The sequence below is a fragment of the Accipiter gentilis genome, chromosome 4 (assembly GCF_929443795.1).
Source record: "Accipiter gentilis chromosome 4, bAccGen1.1, whole genome shotgun sequence".
In the NCBI taxonomy this organism is placed as follows: domain Eukaryota; kingdom Metazoa; phylum Chordata; class Aves; order Accipitriformes; family Accipitridae; genus Astur; species Astur gentilis.
In genome coordinates this window covers 10,440,936-10,467,288 of record NC_064883.1, presented here as the reverse complement: position 1 = coordinate 10,467,288, position 26,353 = coordinate 10,440,936, and the positions used below count along the sequence as shown (strand labels likewise).

General features: G+C 37.9%; 1 protein-coding gene across 2 annotated transcripts in view; it reads right to left on the bottom strand.

Annotated features, from left to right (window-relative positions):
* Positions 1 to 12,188: 12,188 nt before the first annotated feature.
* SKAP2 (src kinase associated phosphoprotein 2) overlaps positions 12,189 to 26,353 on the bottom strand; it is a 120,560-nt gene continuing 106,395 nt past the window's right edge. Inside the window, exons 11-13 of one of the 2 annotated variants that reach the window (XM_049799037.1) lie at positions 22,820 to 22,950; positions 12,777 to 12,878; positions 12,189 to 12,346 (exon numbers count right to left, since the gene is read on the bottom strand). In XM_049799037.1, coding sequence (XP_049654994.1) covers positions 12,786 to 12,878; positions 22,820 to 22,950 — 224 coding nt within the window. In that variant the 3' untranslated portion in view covers positions 12,189 to 12,346; positions 12,777 to 12,785. The remainder of the gene's footprint in view (positions 12,347 to 12,776; positions 12,879 to 22,819; positions 22,951 to 26,353) is intronic. The other variant, XM_049799038.1, reaches the window with a different exon arrangement.

Sequence of the window (26,353 nt, the reverse complement as noted above, 5' to 3'; positions counted from 1 at the left end):
GGTTTTGCTCAGCAATGGTGTACTTCGGGAGACCAATTTGTTTAGCTGATCACTGTCTCTTTGACGTGGCTGCAAATGTTACCTTCTTTTTCAATCAAAAACACAGCAGGGGTGTGCCATCTGTTTGGGCACAGCCTTCACTCTCTTCCCCGATGCCTTTTTGTGCAGATCATTTTACATGGCAATTTGCACGAATCTTTTATACCTTGATTCTGGTAAACATTTCTGCTTTCTTTTTTTCAGGAACATGCCACTCTGCTGAGTATCTTCAGTGTTTAAAAAAGAGGACAAAAAAGCAGTGTGATCACAGGCAGTAAAATAGAATAAAAAGCATTTTAAAAAAAATATTTTCTGAGCAAATGGCTGCCTGTCATTACATTGATTATTTAAAATAGACATGTTTACCAAGACTGGCTAAAGCATTTTACACTGCTGTGTTCCACATCATTTTCCTCCTTATATTTTACCTGGCAGGCACGGCTAATCAGAAGATTAATTTAACCATTTGAAAGACCTTTTAAAGCAGGTTAACAAAAAAATAGCCACCGTATTAAATTGTCATTATATAACAAAAGCTAGCAGTAAAGCGGTTAACTATTTTTCCCCAGCTCAGATGCTGCTCGGAGCAATGAAACCCCCTAAAGTAGGAAACAGATGATCAGCACCACAAGCCGAAGCCACGGGGGATGCTCATGAGTTGTGAATGCTCGCGGCATACAAATGAATTATCCTCATTCTTCTCCTGCTGGAGCATATAGGGCCAGACCTCATTAGGATTCAATATCGCTCTGCTTTTCTAATGTTAATGTTCCAGTTATATAAGAAATGTGAGAAGGGGCTACGTATGGGGGGGGGGAGGAGGGGGAGCTCATGCCACATTTATGGTCAACACGATGCCATAATTTGGGAAACAGAACTTCATATTTTTGAGGAAATTACCCTGGTTTCCCTATCTTCTCTCTCAGTCCTAATGTAACATTATGTCCTTTCCTCCCTCTAATAAGTGGGTTTTAATAGTGTGCCTATCCCACAGTTACAGCAACTGCAATAACGGGTTTTATAGCCTTTTCGGGTTTTTTGTTGTTTTTTTTTAAAAAAGATGCCATGACTAACATCAGATTGTGAAAGCTCCGAGTTCGTTTTGCTGTGAAAGGAAACATCACACTTCATGTTAATAAACAACTGTAGGAGTTTTCACCATCCAGGAATAACTCAGACATTAGGCTGCATTCTTTTGTCTGGAGAACAGCAAGCAGAGTAATGAAAACGAAACCCACTGAGACATAAAAATACAATTTATACCTTTTTATCAAGCAAAGAGAAAGTTGGTTAACGTTTGAAAAGGGAGCAGTAATGTATATTTATTGACAATTTTATTGTAATAATTAGATGTTTACACAGTCTGGACATTGTGGCTAAATCACTTCCAGCATGTTTATTTGTAAAGGGCTGTTTTCAGGGCAGTGCAGTAGGCTCATTAAGAAGACAGACTGCATTAAGATTCAAAGAAATTACTACTTCCCGGGCTTTGCTTCAGTGGTTTGGATTTAAAATTACAAAAAAAAAAAAAAAAAAAAAAAAAAAAAAAAAAAAAAAAAAAGAAAAATTAAAAGCCCAACAGCAATATCATCCAAATACCCAACAGCCTAGAAATGATGAAGTAAAATGAAGAGTATTTTCTCCTGTAAAGGAAATTTCATCTTTTCTGTTCCAAAATAATCTGGTATTGTACATTTGAAACAATATACAAGATTGTGGATGCCACTTCCAAGTGCCTCTTTGTGGCTGTTAATGTATATCGCTTCAACATTTGTATTTATTTTTTGTACTCCAGCTAAAGGACTACATGCTATATGATATTTAAGATATTTCTTCTTCTTTTTACTTTTTTTTCAGGCAGTGCTGTTAGTTCACCTTTAGGAAGTCTTTAAGCCAGCATTTGGTTTACCCACTTATTTAATGTGTAGGTGCCTTTTTTTCCTTCAGCCAAAGAAGGATCACTTTTTATTACAAGTCCTCAGAAATGTTCATCATTAACCAGGAAACTATTGCACATGTTTGATTATTTTAGGCAAATAAACAAGTGAAACTTTTCTACTTAGTCTGAATAAATCTAAATTCTCTACAGAACCCTATTTAGGGACTTTTTCACTAATCAATCTAAAGCCATTTGTTTGATCTGAAGTGAATTTCACACATGCTAAGAGAGGCTAAACACCAATTACAGATTTTTTTCTGGTTTTACAAAGGTAAGAGAAAGGAAGGCAGCTGAAATGCAAAGAGCTCTTAGTAATGCACCCTTGATGAGAAAGTCCTTCTACATCAAGTTCTGCACAGAAGAGCACAGCACTGCATTTAGTGCACTATCCATTTTAAAATTTAAAAACTCTTTAAAAATTAAGGCAGTAAATAGGCTATAACATTGCTCCTGTCCAAGTATGTTTCCATTACAATTAAGTAATCAATATGCAGTATTTATTGCTGAAAGATTATGCATAGAGAAGCACATAAAAGGAACTGTGTGCTTAAACCTTCCTGACTTTACTTTAGCTGCTGTTTAGCTAGAAAGAATGCTATTTTTCCCCAGAAGCAGACTTGTTAAATGCCAGCCAGTATGTTCTATATAAATGCTGTCTGCTGCCCACCCTCACAAATAAAAACAAAGACGAAAAAAGAAATGGATAAAGAGTTGTCAGTTTGCAAAGAAAATACTAGGTTATATTTCCTGAAAGCTGCACAAGTCAACTTAGAAACTTGAAATATTACAGATTTAGTTTTACAAGTCAATCACAGCTATATATTTGGCCTCGTAATTACTGTCAGTTTTGACAGGGAAAGCAATGATTTTTTTTCCTGACATGTGAGTTTCAATAAAACCAGGTAGCCACATCACAGAACACTTTCTTACACAGAGAATTAAAAGGCCTTCTCACAGAGATAAAGAATACTGCCAGGATTAAATATATGTCATACATTCAATTATAGAGTATGAAAAAAAAAAAAAAAAAAAAAAAAAAGAGGACTATCCTTACAGGTGGACCTGACATTTCTATTTACTTGAGTGGACTCTGGAAAAATCCCTTTCTGTTCTCGAAAGAGGGGAAACAAACAACAGACAAAACTGAAGACTATTTTTATCTTTTTTCTCTATTTCCCAAGACATTTCGACACCAAAGTGGTAACTAAAATTTAACTACCTGAGGTGAATAAATGGCTACAATTTGAAATTGTGGCTATTTTGCTTAAAAATGCACAAGTGAAGTGCTTTCCACAGCAATTAGAATCAACGTCATGTTGCACATAATCAAAATTGGTTTAGTATCTGGTACAGCCAAACACGCTTTAAGGCAAAGCAAGGTATATGATACTTGAAAGAAGCCTTTAACTTTTTTTAAGATACCAATTGTGGGCCAAATTAATTACTGAGGTAATGAACTAACATGCTTGTTGGGCAGGAAATAGTGAAGTTGGCTCCTGCTTGGAGCCTGTGAAGTTGAAAGGGGATGAGGAACATGTGAACCCACAGAGCAGCGACATTTTTAGTATACCAGGCAAAGAAAAAATAAGACTGGGCTTGTATTTATTCTGCCATTTCAGAGCTGTGTCAGCCCACCACTGACTTAAAGAATTGCAGAAAACCGGCCTGGAACAGATCTTAGGAGGTCATTTAGCACATGCCCCAACCCCAAGGCAGGAATCACCATGGTTCAGTCATTCCTAGCAGGTGAGTTCATTCCCTGCAGGTTCTCCAAATCCTCGAGAAATGGAAATCGCAGACGCTCCCCAGGTAACCAACCCCAACGCTTCGCTGCCCTCACCATTGGAAAGCTTCACCTTCTGCCTAATTTGCCTCTACCTGGGAGCAATGTAAGCCTGTTATTTCGTGGTGTCATCCCATGATTAACATGATCCCATTTAGCAAACTAGGGGTGTAAGCCTTACTGCGAACAAAAGGTCACTCAAGCATTCCTAACATGAGATGGAGCAAATGATAAAAATGACCAATTCAGAGTTTCTTCTAAAGCTATGCCCTGTGTCACTCAGCCTGTATTCAGAAGGGGTGGAATTACACCCCAGGCAGACCGGAGCAGACACTGCACAGGCTCCTGGCCAGGCAAGAGCCGTATTTCCTGCTACTTTCAGAATGTGCAACTCCATTAAGTCCTCAGGATTGGACTTAATTATGAGAGCAATAAATTTGGCCTAGAGAAAATAGAATATACTGGGAGACATGGGGACTGTCAGTGGCCCATATACAGATGTTATAATTCTGTGTCAGTATACCCATATAACAAGATAAATCCTCATTATTATACACTTAGTCCTTGGCTGAAGGATAGAGGCACAGTCAAAGCATTCATCTGCCATTGACAGCTGTCTATAATAAAGGTTGCTGAAGACAGTAATAATATCTGCCCCTATACAATTCAGATTTGGTAGGGAAAGGGAGGGGACAATGAAACAGACGGGGTCAAACACAACTTTTCACTACGCTGGCGTACAGCTGGCATACCTTTGATGTTTTCTTTCGGAAGAGTGAGTCCCCATTAATCCTGGCATAATCAATCAGACCTCAGCCCAGAGTCTACAGACCATCGGTGTGCGAACTGGGAGTTCAAAATGAGTAGCACGTTAGATACTTCCACCTGGTTACAAGAACTATCTTGCACGGAGGAGATCTTTTCTGGGCAGCTGGAGACCAGAACCACCAAAGCCATTCGCCTTGTGTTCATAGTACTCCCCGTATTTGTTAAGTGCTGGGCACAGAGTGATGTTGAACATCAGGAAATACTTCATAGATAAACTGGCAGCCTCTATCCAGGTGGTTAGCTCATGGTTAGGGGTATCCTTTAAATCACAAAAATTAACTTCCCACAACGCTAACAACTTGATTTTAAATCCTGTATTTCACATGAGTAGGAATTTTTAGGAGCACTTCCAATTAAGCCAAGGGAACTACATGACTGAATGCTTACTATTGTCAATAAGCAGTTAATACTGTGCCCTCACATTAAGAATTACCTACATAACTTTCATTGAGGTTAAGGGGAAGTCACACGGCTAAATTCCCTTGTTTCAGACTGTACATGCAGAACTGACTCTGTTTTCAAGAAGCAGACAGTGGAAAAGACAGAAGACATTTGTGTCATTGACAACTGCCTACATTTCAATTTTTTTCTGTAATACCAGCAGAAATGACAACACTTAGGATGAGCAAAACATTCAAGAGCCCACAGACATAGGAAGGGCAGATGCTAGTAATATGATGAATGTAGTCTGAATAGCTACTGTAATTTCAGTTAATACATTTAGCAAACAGTATGTCTACTGTTACTGTTAACTAGACAAAATTACTGAAATAATTGTCTGAATTATCACAATTAATTCATAATCAAACACTATTTACCAAATGAAATAAATACGCTCTCAGTAGCTGGTCAGTACTCTGTTCAATGATCCCTATGAGTCACTCCGGTCAATTTTAGACTGCATTACCATAACATATATTCCCTGTTTCAAATGTTATGACAACTAAGCAAGGGTATTTTACACGAAGGCCTCCTTAACAGGGGCAGCATCAACCAGAATGTGCAAAATAGAATTCCACTGAAATACATTACCTTTACCATTTAATGAAATAGGCATGATGAAAACCCCTTGTGGTCCACGTACACTTCTTGGAATCATCAGCTTGTCTGAGGATACGTAAACAGGGACGTATCGCATCATGGTTTCATATGCCATTCTGTCAGATCAGGCTATAATTCAAAACCCCGATCCACACCTGATGGACAAACACCTGCATAAATTAGACATGTTCAGTAGCAACGCTGCAGCTGAAGGGCCCAAGATGATATTGAACACAGATCAGTAAGGATCAGTTTTCAGCAAAGGGCCAGCCACGTAGTCTTCCTTCTCCACTGCTTGACTAAGTCTGACACAGACTACCATTGGTACAGATTCAGGTTCACGCTCTCAAGCGGGCATTTCCTTAGTCTGCACCTGAAACATCAATTTGACCCAATTCTGTAAAAATCTGACATTTCAGGAAGACGCCTCATGGTACACGTTCTCCTCTTCATTATTTTGTATAAGTAAATGGATGCAGGAGTACAGTGAAGACAGAGTATTTACAGAAGTGCAAGTCATAAACATGGCTTGCTGAGAGAGATTATTTTGGATCATGCCTTTGCATTTTGAACTTTCACTCACCTTCCGAAAATTTACAAAGCCCATGAGAGAAGATGCTTGTTTCCTGAATGCTGCCTTCAAAGCAGTGCTAGATACATTAGAAGGAAGGCAATTCTGGTCACAAGTCAATAATGACCTACAGGTGACCTTGGGTGGCTATCATAAGACAGTAAGTAGCCGAATAGGTAATCTCAGTCTAGAAGTGGTTAAGTACCCACATCATCTGTAATGTGCCAGTCTCAAAAGCAGAAAAGAATGAATGGATAGGAAGCTGGTTAGTTTATAGACCATCTAAAACAGTTCTCGTAGTTGGTAATGTGCATTGCCTATTTTTCTGTTAAGTAATGGAAATCTAGATGCATAGATTACCCCCCCCACCCCTTTATTGTCATCTAATACCTTAAAACCAAGTCCGAAATTATCTTGAAAATAAGGGGAAAAGATGTTGCAAAAAAAAATGAGCCTGGAGTATTTTATTGGTACAGGCGAATAAAAATTAGTGTCACAAAAGACACATAGATTTTGATAAGAGGCACCTGACATAATGCACTATCAGTATTATCGCGATGGGAAATGTAGGACAAGAGAGAAGTTACTAGAATAGAGCCTTTACACAACTGGAAATATAATTTTTTAAAAGGCTAGAAATACCATTTTTTCTGTAGTAGTGCGGCTATTATGAGCATGCAGACATGAACACCTTTTCGAAAGGAGAAACCAGCGTCAAAACATGATTGTAAGTCACTATAGTATAAAACCCACTCCTTCCCACACATCCGTGTGCATTCATGCCTGGCTGCTTTTAATTTAAATATAAGGAAAGAATGGCAGTCCTCTCGGAAGAGAGCAGCAGAAAAGGAAGAAGGTCCCTCTGCTTCCCTGATGCCACATGACTGTTCACAGATTTCATCTTTTCCTTTCCAAACTGAAACAAGTCTCAGAGGCTGAAGACCGCCAATGAATAACTGAGTTGCCCACGCCTGTCAGACTGTCTGTGCTCTGCTCTTCTCACGCTGACCCTATTAGATTTGACTATTAAAAAGCAGCATTGGGCCATGTCAGCTCTTGGGTGGGAGACTGCCAAGGCACACTTCCATGCTGCTGGCGTTTGAAAGATTGATAATGATCCTGTGTAATACTTTTTTTCCTTTAACCCAGGCAGTTCTGCACGGGGGTCAGTTCTGTGGTGCTATGTACCCTGTCTTGTAGCATGAGGTGTAAAACTAAAATCCTGATTGCCTGTGGCCGTTAAAAATCCCATGGCACTATTTACAAATATGCAAGCAATTACGGCAGACTGGAAGTGGCCAAACTGGTAATTCTCTTCTGCCAACATAAATCCTCCCACTGTAACTGAATGTGGATTTTTTTTTTTCATCTCACAGCATAAACTTTAAAGTCTTGCTGTAAAATGCTCATTAGCCATCAAATATCTTTATGGAGTAGCACGCTTTACAATAGAGGGTGAAAGGAAGTCTGTTCTACTGGTTGTGAGACACTGAGGCTACTTCAGGATAAAAGTTCCAACACACCAGTTTGCTACAGCAGAAAATTAATAAACGGGTTTTAGTGGCATTTGAAACTATCTGCCTTTTCATCTCCCAGCAGCAATTCTCAGACTGCCTGCACTGTTGTACTTTATTCTCCCACACATTGCTACAAGATGACTCTTTGGATTTGTAAGTTTTTCCTGTTAATTAAAAGACTCGTTCCTCCCAAAAGGCTGGAAAGAAGCTGACATTTCCAGCTTTAAATTTGACTCATACTGGCAGAGCTTTCAGGTGCAGAGGTTTTTCCTCTACTTTGCTTTGAACCCAGCTCCCTACGAACTTCTCTGTGGTAGTTTGGACTAAGGAAAATTCCAGGCAGCAGAAACAGAATTGTCTAGAACCCATTACAAAATCACTCCTAAAGAAATCCATAAAAGACTATGATATAACAATTCATGGCTTAACACTGCCTGATCCGCTTTACAATTTAAAGGGGAAAAAAAAAAAAATATATATTCCATGGCACAACGCAGTTGGATAAAAAAAGCGGCATCCCCTTGACCTACACATCCTGTCACCATCTCTGTCCCCATTTGCTTCTTCCTGTGGCAAGGAGAGACTGGCCAAGACACAATTTCATCCCACAAGCATGAAATACTGTGCTTACACCCAGCTTCAATCCACAATTTTAAGTCCATAGTTTGAAGTTGGTTGGTGCTGGTCCCTCACAGTAAGATGCAGGATGCTGGGCAGGAAATGAACTCTAAATCAGAGATGCAGATTTGGCAGAGCACTCTTCACTGAGCTCAGTGTCAGTTTTTTCTAAATAAAGATGGAATTAAGCAGACACTTGTCTGAGAAATGTCAGCTTCAGAGAAACCCTGGTAAGTGAAGGTCTTGCAGTTTATCAGTACATTGTACTACGTAAAGTGGAAAGTTGTTTATAAGGTTTCCATGCATAGTCTTTTTCCCAGAGTTACATACTAATAAATTTTTCATCAATTGAGGGAGAGAGATGAGAAAAACATCAAACAGCTCATGCAGCTGAAAAGCATGCCATTGTCATCTACCTGGGTACTTTCATCCCATCTTTTAATATTTTACAGCTTCCCTACAGATTCCAGTAAACTTTATCAAGCCAGGACTCTGATCTACAGCCACAACTTCATTTTGCTTTACCTGAGATAGAAAAATGGATTTCAATCTTTTGGCTACAGAGAAGTCAGTGCCTTTCTTTTGTTTAGATCAGCTTACGGAAATAACTGCATCCCTTTCAGAAAGAGGACAAAGAGTATTCAGCAAAAGGCACTTTGAAATTGTAGTGCCTGTTTTTGCATCACTGTTCTGAGCGCCTGATCCAGAAGCAACCAAAATCAGTAGCTTCTCAGTTTCAACAGTCATTGGATCAGGTTTTAAAGGGTTATTCTTTACGCTCCTTCTAATGCTGTGTCATACCCAGACTTCAGAGCCAAAAAGAAGGAAGTTTATGCATTTGGCTTTGAATATAGAATGGGACCTTAATTAGCATTCCCACTCAGCTTAATTCCAGTCAAAAAAAAGTTTTTATCATTAGTAGAAGAGCAAAAGGTAGGTTGATGCACATCACGTCTCTAAATCTTATCCATAGATCTCTCTGATGGAAGAACCAGCGCCTACACTACCATCAGTACATGTAATTAGCGGCAGTATACACAAAGAGGTATATCCTAACTAGATGCTGGAAAAAATACGTGAACCATCTATCTGTATATAGAAGTACATGAAAAAATACTAGAGAGTGGCATGGTTATATCCGGGTGCCTCTGCTATAAAAAGCATTTGTATTACCCTTACTTCTGTGAATAAATTCAAATGACAGCCCCATTTCATTTCTTCATTCAGTCTGGAGGCCAGATGGCATTAGAATCATTTACTTCACCTTGTTGTGCTTAATTACTACAATCAACACACTATTTTCCAAATTAATCATAACAAAGTAATTTCATTAGTAACACAGCAGGCTGTTGAATTATTAGCATCATAACAGTTTGCAAACAATTAAACTTTATTTGAACCTTAAAAATTTGCAGAGTAGAACATTATTGTAAGATCTAATGGCAGTATACTACAAATCCAGAACAGAGCAAATAATCAAGTAAAACGCTGTACAAAATACGACTTGCAATCACCTTTTAAAAAATTAGCTGTCTTACCGTTCACGGAAAGACAAGTGCAACCTCTGTACACAAAGAAAATAAAGCAAATAGCATTTTCTACGACTGAGTTTTGTTTAAGTAGTATTAACGGAGATTTTCTTCTCCAAAAAAGGTTATGGTATTTGCACAGAGTTAAAGTAAACAATTCTTCCATGGCCCATTGCTGGTTTATTCCAAGACACTTCCAAGTGGGTTTCAGGACATCTTTCACAGTTTGAATTTTAAGGCAGTTTGTTTACTCCCCCCCGCCCCCCATATGTACTAAGAGTGGGGGGGGGGGGGGGGGGGGGGAGGAGAAGCCCTGAAGGAGAGCTACAGACAAAAGACACTTTATTCCTCTGGCTGCCACCACCCAGGAGAGAAAGCGCTCGGCGGGCCTGCTCCTCATCGCTTGGGTAAGGCCTCCCTCTCCTGGAGAAACGGCAGAAGCGGCGCCGGGGCGCGGCGAAGGGGGAAGGGGACGGGCTCGGTCTCCTCCCGTGCTGTGAAAATTTGCTGCCACCTACCGCCGCGGGCGCGCAGGGCAGCGCAGCGCAGGGCCGCGCAAGGCAGCGGGGCGCAGGCCAGCGCAGGGCCGCGCAAGGCAGCGCAGGGCCGCGCAAGGCAGCGGGGCGCAGCGCGCCGCCTCAGCCCGCCGCCCCTTCCCCTCCTGCGGGCGGCGGCGGCAGCGCCGGCTCCCGCACAGCCGCTGCGGGCTCGGCGCCGCCGGACCCGCGCTGCTCTCGGTCCTGGTCCTGGTCCTGGTCCTGGTCCTGTCCTAAATCAAGTTTCGCGCGTATGCACTCAACGCGGGGGGGGGGGACGACGGGGGGACGGGACGGACTCCCCAAAAAGTAGGCGGTGGTGGAATCCGGAATTACGTAATTAAGAAAAAGACATTGCGGTGGGCAGATTTATTACGCCGCCACGTTAACGGAGAGAAGGAGCTTTTCTAGCCCCGATATTAACGCTTCGTAGTCTGTACGCAATCCACAAGTACACTTGATAAATTAAAGTAGTAAAAGATCTGAAGACTATAATCTATCATTTTAATGCTTCACTGATAATGTACAGAATCAATTGCAATGACTATCTGTTTTTTACAAAACGACAACAAAACTCTGTACCCTGTTTGACTCCTATTAGAATCCAGTGTACCGTCAAGTATCACACATTAGCTAACGTAAAGCGCAACACCTTAGTTTAACTGAAAGGATCTAATTCCGAGTTCAGACTAACGTTACCTTTTAACCCACAGTGTTTCCAGGGCCTGCCTGAAGCGTAAACAGCTCGAGCAACTAACGAGGGGACCTGCACAGGCTCAGCAATTCGCAGGCTGGCTTGACCTGCCTCTTTGGCAGATCAAGGGTCTCACAAATCAAGCATGTGGGAGGATTCAAAATAGTTGATCTGGCATGCTAACAGTAAAGCGCATATCCAAAACAAGAGTATTTAAGGTATTAACTCTGACTCGCCCAACCCCTTGTCCACAAGCGATAGTGTTTTAGTGTACTTTTTTTATGTTTCAACTGGTATTTTTAGCCACGAAGTTCTGGATTTGACACTAATGCTGCACGTAGCTGTTACTAATCCAGGTAGAGCTGAAGAAGTCTGTTGCACAACTTGTATCAGAAATTCTACGTATCAACAAGGTATCCAGATTTGACTCTGTGAAAGTACCCGTAAGGTACAGATAAAATACTTCACGCTACCGTGAACAAAAATTATTCTTACCTGCCATTTAGCTCATTTTGACTTAGCAAAAAATGTGGGGCTTAATATATTATCCTTTTACAAATTTTCACGTAATTCATATCTCGAAGTCAGAATGGTATCAGGGCAGTATTACCACACAGGCTGATTTATTACATCAGCAAAAGAACCAAACTTTCATTTTGTGGTAACAATATATTAAGAATCAATACAATACTACATAGATGAGAAAAATAAATCATTGGCTAAAACACAATACAAAAACATTTGGAAGCAGAATACCCTGAAGACTTGCAATATTACACATAAATTTCCCTTGATTTTCCTAGGAAACTGCACAAAACGTACAGTGAGCATTAAAAGGTTAATGCATGCACGAGCTGAGTAATAGTTTTCTACTTTTGAAGTTCAGCTTGATTTTTCTAAATCTGAGGAACAGGAAAACATAGCCAAATTCCGTGAAAGAACACAAATCTATAGCCATACAAAGTGCTGCTATTACGCTTAAGAGCAACAGGCACTATTTGGCTGCTTATGCCTCGTATGTTAACTACAATCTATGTCATTTCCTAGCATTACAATTCTATAAGAAGTGGCTAAGAAGAACATTTCCGCAGAATTATGATCAATTACAGTTTTTAATGTTTAATATACACAAGGCAATTATTTGACTACATTCACTGAAACCACAAAATGTGTATGGCAGAATCTTCTTTCAGAGGCTGGGTCTGTAAACTGCAGCTGCACACCACTCTTGATTTCAAGTGCAGATTTCTCCTGATTAGGGAGAGGGAAGTTGAAAGTTCATCATTAACCAAAAAACCTCAAACATGCATATCAAACACAGTCCAAATATCTATCCCCTTCCACAGTTTTCTGCACAGATAGATACATACATATTACTAAAGTAACAAAAATAACTAGGAAAGTATGCTAATTTTATTTTACAAAAAAAAAAAAAAAAAATCAAGCCAAAAAAGAACAGAAAAGGAACGTACTTATAAAAATACATCATCTTCTGTATACTATGGTTTAATATTTCATAAAGAATCCCAGAAAAAGTGCTTTAATTGAACCTTCAATATATTCTGCCATAATCTTTATGTTAACAGGACTCCTACAAAGGTTCCAGGAAAGAAATACTTATGAAACAGAGAACAAGGGAACATATAAGCCATTACAGAAGATTGGATTAAAATGTACTTACCCAGGCCTCTCAAATATCATACATCTCCATTATGTAGGCTTTAGGCACCAAGCCAATGGTTCCCTTCATTTCTCCTACCCACCAGCCAAATCTATTGTACTCCTAATTGAAAACAATATGCAATATTAACCTTTAGTCTGATATAAATGCAACAGAGTTTTGTATGCAACTCCTTATGGATGCTTTCTCTTACATACAGTTATAATAATTTCAAATGGAAATTAAAACATATCTTTTTGTTAGAGGCATTCACATGCAGAGTTAGGCAAAGACAGAAGCTAAATTTTAAAAAGGCCAGGCATACGCAGGAAAATTTCTTAATTACAGCCACGCTTCTCTGTTAACACCTACTAAAAATAGCCGACCTCTCCATCCTTTATTCATCACAAATATAAAAACCTTGTCTTTGTAACTAAAATCTAATAGCACAATGTTGACATACAAGAATCAACTGGGATTCTTTCAGTATCACAAGGCTAAACTCTAAGAAACTTAACAATCAACTTGTTTTAAAAACTACTTTGCTCAAATGCGAAGGGAACACTATATATCTAATACATAATCTCCTTCTATGAACAAAGTCTACTATTGCTTTAGGCTTGCAGAAAATTCTATGGCAGATCTCATATGTCTGACAGATGACTAATGTACTTTTGTTTGAAATTTGTTTAGGCTTAGTGAGATAAATATGAAACAAAATGAATTATAATAGTTTAAAGAAATAATATCTTCCAAAAGCAATACCAAGTAAGAGTATTGTGGGATCCAAATTTAATTTTTTGCCTATGAGGTAAATATTTTAAGATCAATCCTAACAGCAGTTCAATAAATTGTAACAGCTGAAATTGCACACACACTTATATTGAGTTACAAATGAAGCATTATTAAAACAGAGACCCCATTCAAAATTGAATGATTAGTAAGATAGAAAATTACTTTGGAACAAACATGGAAAATACAAAATACACAGATATCTCTGATAAGCAACATCTGCTTCCTGCTACACTGCTCTTCTGATGAGAAACGCAAAAGGCTGTAGGATTTTGAATTAATGGTACTACTGAGATGAAGCTATTATTTTGACTGTAGATAAAGTTTTTCAGCTATAAATAGTCAAGTGGAGCTTAAGGGTTAATGGAGTTTCATTAGAGCCCGAGCTATAATGATTTGCTGCTGGCATATTTGGCCTGGTGGAGAGTTCTCTAGGGTCCTATGAGGTGCTTAGTGTACTTAGCTCTCCCTGTGCTTAACTACGATGAAACCCTGTCGATGGCCCACTTTCATGTGGGCCCAGGCTTTTTTTGTTGTTGCTTTTTGCCTTTTGGGGTTTTTTTTAAACACACTTGCACACAGACACGCACACACTTTTCTATTTTCTTATTGTGGAAGGCTAACACCAGTCTTAAACATTTTCCTCCTTCTCTTCACAGTGAATTGGTGATTTAAAAGATTCTTACTATCCATAAAATACTGCAGTAAGTGTGATTTAAATAAAATCCACGTAAAAAGCAGCAGAAAAAACCTTCATTTACGATGTGAACACGCAAATATGAAAGCTGCAAAAATAATTCCACCTTCTTCCCCCTTCCACTGCAGAACAGACTGCTGGGGATGGGTCTGATCTGAAAGCCTAGAGGTATCTGAACCTGATCTTCAGCGCAAACTGCTCTCCACAGAAGTTAAGAACTGCTCATAATCTTTCCCATGGGGGTACACATTACACCCCAAATCCTTAAAGGTTAGATAATACCCTGACGCTGAAGTTTATAATGCTCCTGATCAGCATGTTTAAAAATCTGTGGTTTATCTCACAATATACAGGTTAAATATACAAACTGGATTTCTAGGCTGAAGTGGGAAATCGCTGAAAGGAGCAGTACTCACGTATACTACTGGAATCTCAGCAATAAATCTCTCCAAGAGAAAGCAACAAAAGATTTTAAGCTGTTACATGGAACTCGTGAAGTGACTGACAAGAGTGATTAAGCAAGTTTTGCTAGACATCAGCCAAAAAAACAAATAATACATGAAATGAGGGAAGTGGCTTAGTTAAGTGGTCATTAAATTGCATATGACAAATGGCACAGAAAAAGCCTGTGGACTACATTATCCATTGAAAATGTTCCACTTCGCAAGACTACATGAACTTAGAAACAATTGTTTTTAAAGAAACAATTCAGACACCTCAAATTAAAATTAAAAGCATGCTGCTGTTTTGAAAACTTTCTGGGTTTTGCTACTTACTAATACACCACTTACTGCTCTGGCATGAAGCTAAGTGAGAAGATTAAATGAATGTTGATGCAACGGACTAGTAAACTAATTTAAGGATTCACTGCAACCATTAAACCATACAGACAATATTGCAACACAGAAGCTTTTACTTTACATTACTATTCCTTGCATGGGTCTCAAGAGCAACATGAATCCCAATTAAACTATCTGCAGTCTATAGAAGTCTGAACAAAAATATAATGCAGGTACCTGGTTACCAAGAATATAAAACTTTAATCTCAGGTTTTAGAATAATTAGATAGCGCTCCCTTTTAAACTGATTAAAGCACAGGCGTTTCTCTTTAAACTCCTAACCACTCCTTTCTGTCCTCTGTATCGCAAAAGAGTGCTTACTGGTCAGGCAGATAAGCAGTCCCCCCACAGTCCTTCCTTGAAGTCGCATATAAAATCCAAATTGATATATTGTTTCTATCAACGTTACCCATTATAAACTCCTTCACAGCAATATAGTTTAATTAATACAGTGCTGTTGTGAGGTCCATATGTCTATTACTGCTACTTCAGATGGGTAGAAAAAAATTTTAAGCCCAATTTGTGGGAAATAATGATTAATACACAGAAGGATATGAATACAGTTACGTTTTTTAGATGAATTTTTAAGAGTTGGGAAGCACGATGCTTTTGCAAGCATCAGCTTCAGAACCCAGGTACCACTGGGTTTACCATCTGGTATCCCTCACTGCATTCAGCTCTTAACATCACTGCTAACGTAGGCAAGCGACTATACTTCAGAAGGACTGATAAAATAATAAAGAGTCCTTTAATCTACAGGAAACCATTGTAGTCAATTTATAAGAAATATTGCATCCCTTTGTAGGATGTGTAATTATTTTCTATTAATCATGTGCTATAAAGCTACATTATGTGGTTATTCTGTTATCGCTAGAAAGAGGCCTGCAGTCAGCTCCTGACAATGTTAGGTAATTACTAACACAAAGCTTCTTTCTCCTTATGTAGAAATGCTATCAAGATCCAGAGGTGCTGTGATGCTCGCTGTATGAAAATAACTCTCCAAAGAAATTCAATAACTGCAAAATGAATTGCTCCAAGGCAAATAGAGGGATAGGAGAGGGGGGCAGGGCCAGATCCAGCCGCCCTGCAATGAGGAGAATGCACAAGTGTGCGGCCAGGGCTCTGCCATGTGACTGGGAGCACATTTGCCATACCAGGCAATGTTAGGCAGGGGCGGGGGGAGGAAGGGGCCACCGCAACCCCTGGAAGACAAGCACCGCGGCAGCGGAATATATTATTGCCAAATAACACAGAACAACCACCTTAACTAATCACCAAGTGCTTTCAAAGCTACTTCTGTTTTCACTGTCTGTAAGAGTGGATTTTATTTTTTTTTTCCCCCCCAGCAGAAATTTATTAACCGAAGTGAAGTAATTTCACAGGCAGCAAGGAACAGGTTATGGCTTAACATTTAACATGCTGGCAAAACACTCTCTGTACAGCATGCTATGATAGCAGGGGGAAAAAAAAAAAATCCCATCAGGGTTTACAGGCTCCTTAAGTGCTCTCAACTGAACACACTGTGAGCAGATGCTTCTCCTTGTCCCCATCCCACCAAGTTCACACCACTGATATGTACCCGTGACTCTGTGAGACACCGATCGTAAGTTTTTGTACTTAGGGAAAACGCCGTAGGTAGAAACACACTACCTGTTTTTTACAGGTATCTTTTAAATCCAAGATTTTTGTACTATATAGAAAAGAATTCTGATATGCAAGAACAGAAAATGGTTATATGCAAGAGGATTTCCAGAACAGTCTCTACCATTAGAACAGATCCTCTGCATAAAAGAGGATCTCCAGATGCTTTGCACCATATTAACTTCTACTGACTTCAGCAAAAGTTGAGAACATCTGGTCCCTGTGCAATTAGTCCCTATTGTTCAATACATATGGTATGTTTTTTGTGTTGGTACTGTGGGGTTTTTTATTTGTTTTGTTTTTTAAAAAGAGTTGCTGAAAATCATCATTGTGTTTCAATGCCTTGAAGAAAACAATGGAGTTGTGTTTTAAAAAAACACAACTGAAGTGTGTGAAATCAAGATTTTTCTCCTCTCCTCTTCCAGTAGCACTATAAGTAATATTAACTTACGGGCTGAAGATCTGAAAACTTTAAAACTGAAAAGCAAAGCATACCTATAACCTAGTTTGGGGTTAAAATGAGTAGCCTCTCCTATCAAGCTAAAGATGTGCAGGAAACAGGGAGAAATTCTTTTTTAAGACTACCCTTGGGGGCAATTTTGGCAAGATAATATTTTAGAACACCTCTAATTCATCCAGGATATTCAGACTAGCTAAAAAACTTTAGAACTTCCTTTGGTGTAATTGCTGAATGATACACTATCAACCAGGGAGCATTTTTGGCACAGAACAGCATTTTCTCTAAAAAGCAGAAAATGATAAATGTTTTAGATAACTGAATAAGACTTCTTCACAGGTAGTAGAGTTGTTTTAAGAGAGCAATAAAATGGTCATCTTTAAGAATATAAACCTCAGATTTATTGTATGGTTGCGTTATTAGGTTTTATTTCCTGCAATGACATGAGACAAAATAGACACCAATTAAAGAGTTCCAATATAAATCAGGGTAAGCATACTGAATTCTGAACCAAAACTGGCCCCTGAAAACACCCTGGAATGACAGAAGGGCCATTTTATTTTCCGTTGGATGACAATGCCAAAAATTTTTCTAATCAAGTACGTAAATGCTTACATATTATCAGTATGCAAAGCAACAAAGCTAGAGTCACTTTGCATTAATCTATCTTAACTAACCTTCCATTTAAAGGCCTTTGTTCTTATCTTATGTTTAGCCATGTATCTGGTTTTTTTTTTCCTGTAAGGAATATACCTAAACAAGCCAGAAGAAGGAAATGTACAACTTAGTACTGCATTTTAGTTTTGTTTAGAAGCATCCCTCTGAAGTGAAACTCCCAAACTTTTCCCACCTTGGCTCACTTTGCAGAGCCATCAGTCTCAGGGCACACACACTAAATTTCTTTCAGATGAAACTCAAATGGAAGATGCACTTGAATGCGCTCCAACCACTAATGTGTTCTTCTTCCACAAAACCAGGCTAGACCTCTTTGGTCAAACCCCTTTGAAAACACACAGTATGGACACCGGGGCCTCAGCACGAAGCGTTTCACTCTGCAAATCTGTTCTTTTGGTACTGCCAATTTGCTAAGGTAGACAGACATAGGCAGTATGGTCATGGAAAGAGAAATTACTGTTAAATACCGATCTCGGTATGATCAGTCAGAAAGTAGCTTGACAAAAAAAACCACTCAGGATTTTAGTATGCCTATCACATCTTTTTGAAAAATACCAAATAAATACATTTTATGAAGATTAGACAGATAATGTACAAAATGCTCTCACTGATTATGCAACAGCTGCACTGTTAAGTTGCACTTTATTTCATAAGCAGTAACCTGAGCTACGGAGATTTCTTTATTTGTGTTTTCACTAAGCAAAAAATACAGGTTGAGATGTAAGTATTCTAACCAGTTTAGCAAACTTGGACATTTACATAATTTAAATAAAGCAAGAGGAGCAATATGTTACATGTAAGTTTCCACGCGAATGTGTTTTAGAAGAATGAGCAAGGTTTCAGTTTGGCAATGTTTACTTCCTTAAATAGCTAAGCATTATGCAAAGACAAATCCCCCATAATTTGCTTTAAACTGAGCATCAGAATTCAGTGTTAGTGCCATGAGCATGATTTGCATGCTTATACTCTGATAATACAAATACCTATGCCTGACTGGTGTAATTACTGTAGAAAAGCATGTTTTCCATGTTTTAAAGGTGCATTCAAAAACTATTTTAGCTATTATCTAAATATTTATGTCCATTGTGGCTTTTGTGTGGCAGAAGTTCTATGGGCTCTTACAAAAGTCTCCCACACTGGAAATGCACTACCACTGACTAAAAGGTAATCTAGATACCAAGTTAACACTCTACTTCCATGGAAAATTTTAGAACAAAGGGTTAAGTTATAGATGAGATTTCCATGAATGATGAACACCAGAGTGAGCAGCATTATATTGCATTGGCATGTACTCAAATAATAACAGGGAAAGAGAATTCCAGATTGAGATACAATTTCTGATTTTGAAGTATTAGTTATTGTTTTAATGCAAATATAAATATAAATGAGATGGGAATTAAATTAGTTTAAAAGTCAAGAAATGTTAGTAATTTTACTAAGCAGGTGCCTGCTAACATCTAATTTCCATTACTACATGCATTTAACTGATGAAACTATGGAACTTCCCAACACAGAACATGCATCTAAAGCAAACAAATACTGCAAGTACTGCACTTGCATAAATTGTGCATACCAAACTTTATTTAATAAAAAAAAAAAAAAAAAAAAAAAAAGGGGGCTACTTCCACACACAGTTGTCTTTGTTTCTGGAAATTGATTTCTTGAGTAGATCTATGGAAGATTTGTAAAAAGGATTGTTATGTCATGGTTTGTTTCCCCATTTATCATACAGGCTTGAAAGCAAAGGCAAGCTCATAAATGAGCAAGAGTTAAGAGCAAGCATCCTTTTAGAAAACAGGATGCTCAAGTATTGCATTTCTAATAGTCAATATTAACTAAGAAGCAAATACTAAGAAGTCAATATTAACTGATTTATTAATTAATGAGTCCCTCTACCAGTAAAGCTAGAAAATGTTTTCTACTGCATAGCTGGAGAGAGGTATATAGTTTTCTGAAAGTTCACATGATTCATAGCATAAGTTATAAAAGCCATTTGACTATTCAAACATATTAAAGTGATAATAGTATGAGTTTATCTGTACAGATATATCGATCAATCTGAAAAGTTAACTTTTTTTTTTAAATCAAGTTGCAACAGTTCTGTTAATTCTACTCAGATTAAAACTTTTGAAGTTGAAACTCTCAAAGGTAGAAAAACCTAGAAAAAAGTTTTGGGTTTTTTTGTGTAAGAGCCTATAGAACTTCTGCCACACAAAAGCCACAATGGACATAAATATTTAGATAATAGCTAAAATAGTTTTTGAATGCACCTTTAAAACATGGAAAACATGCTTTTCTACAGTAATTACACCAGTCAGGCATAGGTATTTGTATTATCAGAGTATAAGCATGCAAATCATGCTCATGGCACTAACACTGAATTCTGATGCTCAGTTTAAAGCAAATTATGGGGGATTTGTCTTTGCATAATGCTTAGCTATTTAAGGAAGTAAACATTGCCAAACTGAAACCTTGCTCATTCTTCTAAAACACATTCGCATGGAAACTTACATGTAACATATTGCTCCTCTTGCTTTATTTAAATTGTATCAATGCCCAAGTTTGCTAAACAGGTTCATAATTACTTCTGTTGTACTAATGATCTCATTTCTTGGAAATAAAATAGTCACTTTTCCCCTAATTTCTATAAAGGTATGTGAAAAGCAGGTAAAAATATATTGCTTTGGCATAACTATTGCTGGGAGAGACAAATATCTATCTTAGCTCATTCGTCAGAACAAGCTATACCATTTATATTTCATTGTAAAACAAAGAACTATTACATGCTGCACAAATACGCTCGATATTTTGTTAATGCTTCACCCTTCCTACTATAATACTGCTACACCCGTACTTACTCCCTTATGAGCAAAATGTGATTTTCAAGAGTAATGTTCATACCTGGCTGACATATGATAGAAAGGCAATAAAGCCATAGCTAGGTTCAAGCTGAAGCTGAATTTATGACACCATTTTGGATCCATACACATCACCTCCTGTCAGTACCTGCATCTCTCATTTTCAACCACTAGATGGTGTGAAAAAATAAAAAAATTGCCAAGGATTCCTGCCTACTGCCACAAAATCCACGTATTAATGCAGTGGATTAGGAAATATTTTTTGAAGAAAAGTCTTGACCCACTTCAGGATGGTTAGGTTCACTTTTCCTTTGGTTGTATTTTCACTTACCAGATGAAGAGCTCATAAATGATCAGACCTTGAAACTGAATCAAGTGGAGGGTTAAGATGGATAATTCTCTGGCACTTTCCCCTCCCGGGACCCTAAATTCAGAGCTGACAGTAGTGGCCAACACTCATTTTTCTGAAAAAGCTGTAACAATCTTTAAGTGAAACAGGGCTGAATTTTCTGGGCTGTATTTTGGAGTAGAAATCATTCCCAAAGAGAGAAGCTCTATATATCTGGAGCAGCAGCAAGCTTGCTTCAAGGACCAATTACGGATTAATCACGGCATGACCACAAGACAGTTGATATACGGAGGACAGCTTAAGCTACTGTTTTTCTATTCTGCTCCATTTTTTTAAATTAAATTTCTCACTCTTTTGAGGAAGGAGTAGCAAATTATTTTTTCACCTACAAGCTGAAGATTAAGATTTTATAGTCCTCATACCGTACCAGAAAAGAACAACCCACGAAGAGGCCAAACTCATACAGTGGAATCTGTTTCTTCATGGCCTTTTGGGGGAGGGAGAGGGGGAAGAGGTTGTTATTTTAAATTAGTACCATTCTTCAGTGCTGTATAACTGCTTGAAAGTCTGCCCAATCCAAGAGTGTTATCCGGCCTTTAGTAATGCAATTCAGTTATTAGTCTAAGTGACAATGAAATACCTCAAAAGACATACACGGTCACATTACCATTAGTAATATATCTTCTATATTTTTATATAGGACTATCTTTGTATCCATAAATCTTAGATTTATTTAAACAGAGGCTGTTACATTTATTATCCAGAAACATTGCAGTTAAAGGTATCATGAAAGATTTAAAGCAATTGTGACAAAACTGAAGAGTTTGAAACTAAGACAAACAGATGCCTTTAGCTTTCATGCACCTCCTTGTATATTTCAGTGACCTACAATATCTTTGGCATTAATTATACTGAACAGCAATTATATCTGAGATATATATTCTACATATATTTTAAAATGTGTTTTTTTCAATGAGAACTTGAAAAGCTCAGCTTTTTTCTAGTAAGTGGCAAAAAGAGAAATTTCCTTTGATGAATTGTTCAGAAGTAGACCTCAATGGACCACAAGATATATATTTTCAGAGAGGTTTTGTTTTTTTTTTTTTTTTTTTTTTTTGGGGGGGGGGGGGGGGGGTTAAGGAAAATTAAGAAAATTAACCAACATTAAAGTAGAATAAAATGTCATGCTTATACTGCTTATCACTTTAGATGAGAGGAATTAGATTTCTCATTTGCTTTGCAAACAAGAAAGTAAAAAATTAAAAATTGCCCAAATTTGTCAGAGCAAACAAATTTGGAACCTGAGCTGTCAGAACAATTACAATATACATACAAAGATGAAAGCATAGTTCAAGAAAACAAACCATCTTCTGTAGCAAGATGCCCAGAAAGTCAGAATCAGCACAGCCAGGAATATAAAACAGGAAACAAAAAACATAACTTACAAGATAATTTCAAATTCTACAAGGTTAACTTTTACAAGCAGAAAGCACATTGTCTCCCGTTAAATCACTTAACAAATGGTAGCCAAGATTTAACAAGTAAATAAACAAGCTTTTAAGTTAATTCCTGTTACATGGCTCTGTTTTAAATGTGATTATAGTTCATTTGACAAAATAATTAATTGCAGTGAATATCTGATTGCAAACAAAGGATCTGAAAGGGAGTGCCAATTTCCCCCCATAGAACTGTGGGAAAGTGCCTTTCTGCCATGGCTCTCTTTTTACAACTATGTAACCCCAGCAGCATCCCGTACCTTGCTGAGAATGTAGATAACATCACCCCGTTTAAACGTCAACTCATCAGGTACATCTCCTGTGCAGTCCCACAAACCTTGATAGAAATTGGCATAATCGGTATTTTTGCTCTCTGCAACGAAAACAGCATCTAATTACAAAAGGATGAAGATTGAGGGAATAAAGTTACTCTTTAAATCTCCTCCAGATAGTATAAAGCGATTTATTAGCACACATTTCTTACCCCTCTTTTCAGAAACAGCTCCTTCATACCACAAAAGCAAGTGGAAAACAAATTTAATGTGTGAGCCCTTCTCTGGCAAGTTGTATCACTTAAAAACATGTAGCTACAGGTTTTCAAAGCATTTTCCAGCTACAACTTAAAGCAGCTCTTTTCCTCTACTAATGTATTTCCAGCAAGCATATTTGTATCTCAACTTGAAACTGATAAAATTGCTAGAATATCATGAATAATAATCTGTGAAAGGAAGCCAAAGAAAGTATTTTGTGATATGCTCCCCCCGTCCTGTTCCAAAAAAACTAAATAACTTCTCTGAGAACCTTTGAGATAACCCTTGATTGTTCCATCTGAAATATTGGAGAACTTGGAAACTGTTGCTGAAGCTGCATTTTAAAAATATTTGTGTCAGCTCCAGTTTAGGACATTAAGCTCTGGCTAAACATGCAACTCCACTACAGTCATAAACTCATCCTTCTAACAGCATAAGCACAATGGATGTGCTGTGTTCAAGCTGCCATACAGACCATTAACTGATTGATTATTTAGCACTCTTTGCTCTGTAATATGGCAATAACACAGTAATAAATGCTTTGTCATACACTTACAATACAGAGTACATCTATTGAAACACAGCACTTACACACAGTTAAATACACTGGGTGCTTCTGTTACACTGCAAACTATTTCCTGTTTTTAATTCCACGAGAATGGAGTGTGATGAGTTAATGCAAAAAGAATGTAAGCAATACCACTAAGATGACCAGTTACATTATGTATACACTAACCAGACAGAATGTATATGTACTAATAATTTACATCACTGGAAAGCTATCTTCTAATTCTGATAACATAAATATCACTGAACTGGCTGGATCAAGGCTGTCATCTTAGTTTTGTTATATGATCCTCAAACAGAAGGCTTGCTGGTTATTCCAACATATACCAGTTACATTTGCATGTCGTTAGCACTCTACACCATTATTTATAGTTTACAATTTAATCATGATTGGTTCACTTTATTACTGAAAAAAATCCTTCTAAAATATCAAGTAACAAGCAATAGAAAGTGTCATGCTATTAAAAAAATAGCAGTATTTAACTTGTGTTTTTTCCCTATTTTGACAAATACTTAATTTTAATTTTAATACACCCTGTATGAGCAAGAAGAGCTTTTTTTTCCTATTTATCCATTTCAGTCTGTGTTCTGTGCTATCCTGTTTCGGTGGCAATACTGTCATAAGGCTAAATATTCACAACCTTGAATTTAAAGCTGCTATGCAAGTTAGCCACCATTTAATTTTCCATAACCTCGTGATGAGTAGCTACTCCTTGCTACACAGCACTAGGGGGCGTTCTGAATACCAATGCACAAATCCTTCCATCATCACACCACAAGGAGCAACTGATACATAAATAAAAACTCCAAACCATTCAGAAACATGAGATAAGGTTATCGTAAAATGCATAGACAGAAGAATTTCAAGAGGAAGGCAGAATCAGTTTAAAATGTCGCACCTCCAAATTTTGGCCCTTCCCATTTGTCGCTTACCAATTTAGCATTAGACGATTATAAACACAGGTTAGCGCCAAATTAATTTGTAATAAATATTAAATCAGAATCTCTCCTCAGTCTTTTGATACCTCATTGATCACAGTTCCCAGCTCTATCTCATAAAACACAACGTAAGCACACATAAGAAAAAACTAAAAGAGCTATTTCTGTCTATCTCCCACCTTTCAAATCTTTCAGCAGTTGTCTTAGTGATTTGATTTAAAATATATTAATCAGTACTTTTACTTCTTCAGGATTGCACTGAAATGAATTGTGACTCTTCACACTAATCTTTATCACTTTGAGGTCTGTTCTTACCTTTATGTGCCTGAAGTAACTCCTGTTAACACTAATGGGAGTTACATGGGGAACATCAGCAACAGGAGAGATCCCACAGTGGGTGAGACACATCTCTCCCTAAATGTTCATCATGAGCATTTGATTAAGCCTTAAAGTGGGAAAGCAACTCAACTAATAACACAGCGGCACTGGAAAAGATGCATTTTAAAATAAGCTTATTGCTACAGTGAAGATATTGCCCAAAGACTAACCATGGCTCTGTGCCCTCATATGTGTAAATTCAACATAAGACAGAGTTGTTTAAATCAGAAAGCCACATCTCTTGGAAAACCGTACACCAATATACCAGGAGCAGAGAAATGAAAAGTAGGGAGAGAAAGTGCCAGCATAAGTTTGTGAACAACTATGCTGGTCTTCCAACAAGCGTTACTTTCAAATTCGAAATACCGTCTCATACCCACCAGCACAAGTTTCCCCAAATTCTCCAAGTATAACTACACACACATAAAAGCCAACTGTAAATTTAACTTCAGAATCTATACATCTAAATGGCAAAATGCTTCATAAAATCATTCATAGTGCTTCACAAACACAGAGGTAGAACAAAAAAAAGCTGCAAAAACCTCTGTAAAACACAAGCCTATTTTTTCTTTCAGTCCCCCTTTCAGTTAGAGAGGACCCTGCCAAATTTCATTTGATTGCCTCTGAAGAACTGAATGAAACAAAACTGGGAGACCTGGGTAAAGGCATTTGGTTATTTATACAGTAATGGAATTATGTGGAGCTTCTTAAACACATGTAATACCTGAAAACACCTGGTGGATTTAGCATCAAGAACTTATGTGCCTGTGAGTTCAAATTCAAAAGGTATTGATTTGCTGGCATTACTGCCACAATTACACTCTATTCTTATACACTGTGAAATGTTTTGTGCCTTAAAAATATGATGATGACATAACTGCTAAACTGAAGTCTGTCCTATTTCGAGGGCATGGTCACTTAGGCCACAAATATGAAAAAGGCATGATAAAAATATATATATATATATATATATATGTAGCAGAGGGTAGAAAGCAGTTTGTTTTTACCTACCCACTGCTTTTAATGTTACCAATCAGAAGAAATGGCTGAGCAGGATTTTGGATAGGTTGTTTCTCCACGAAATACTACTTTCATTCCAGGAGAGCTATCTGGATGAACAACTATCCAACAGTTTCCAAAACTCTTCCACAAAGAATTCCTCATGGTTTTCTTCAGCCATCTCTGTTTTTCCAGTAACAGTAATAGGAACAACAGATATTTTTGTCCAATATACTGATGAAAACACTTCAGAATTTATTTGACAGATCAAACAGCAATGGCTGCCCACCTTTGCAACAGTAGGCTCAAACTGCCTATTTCACTGAAAAATACTGGCACCTGGCAAAACATGCTTGAAGAAAGAAAGGTGAACAATTCAGG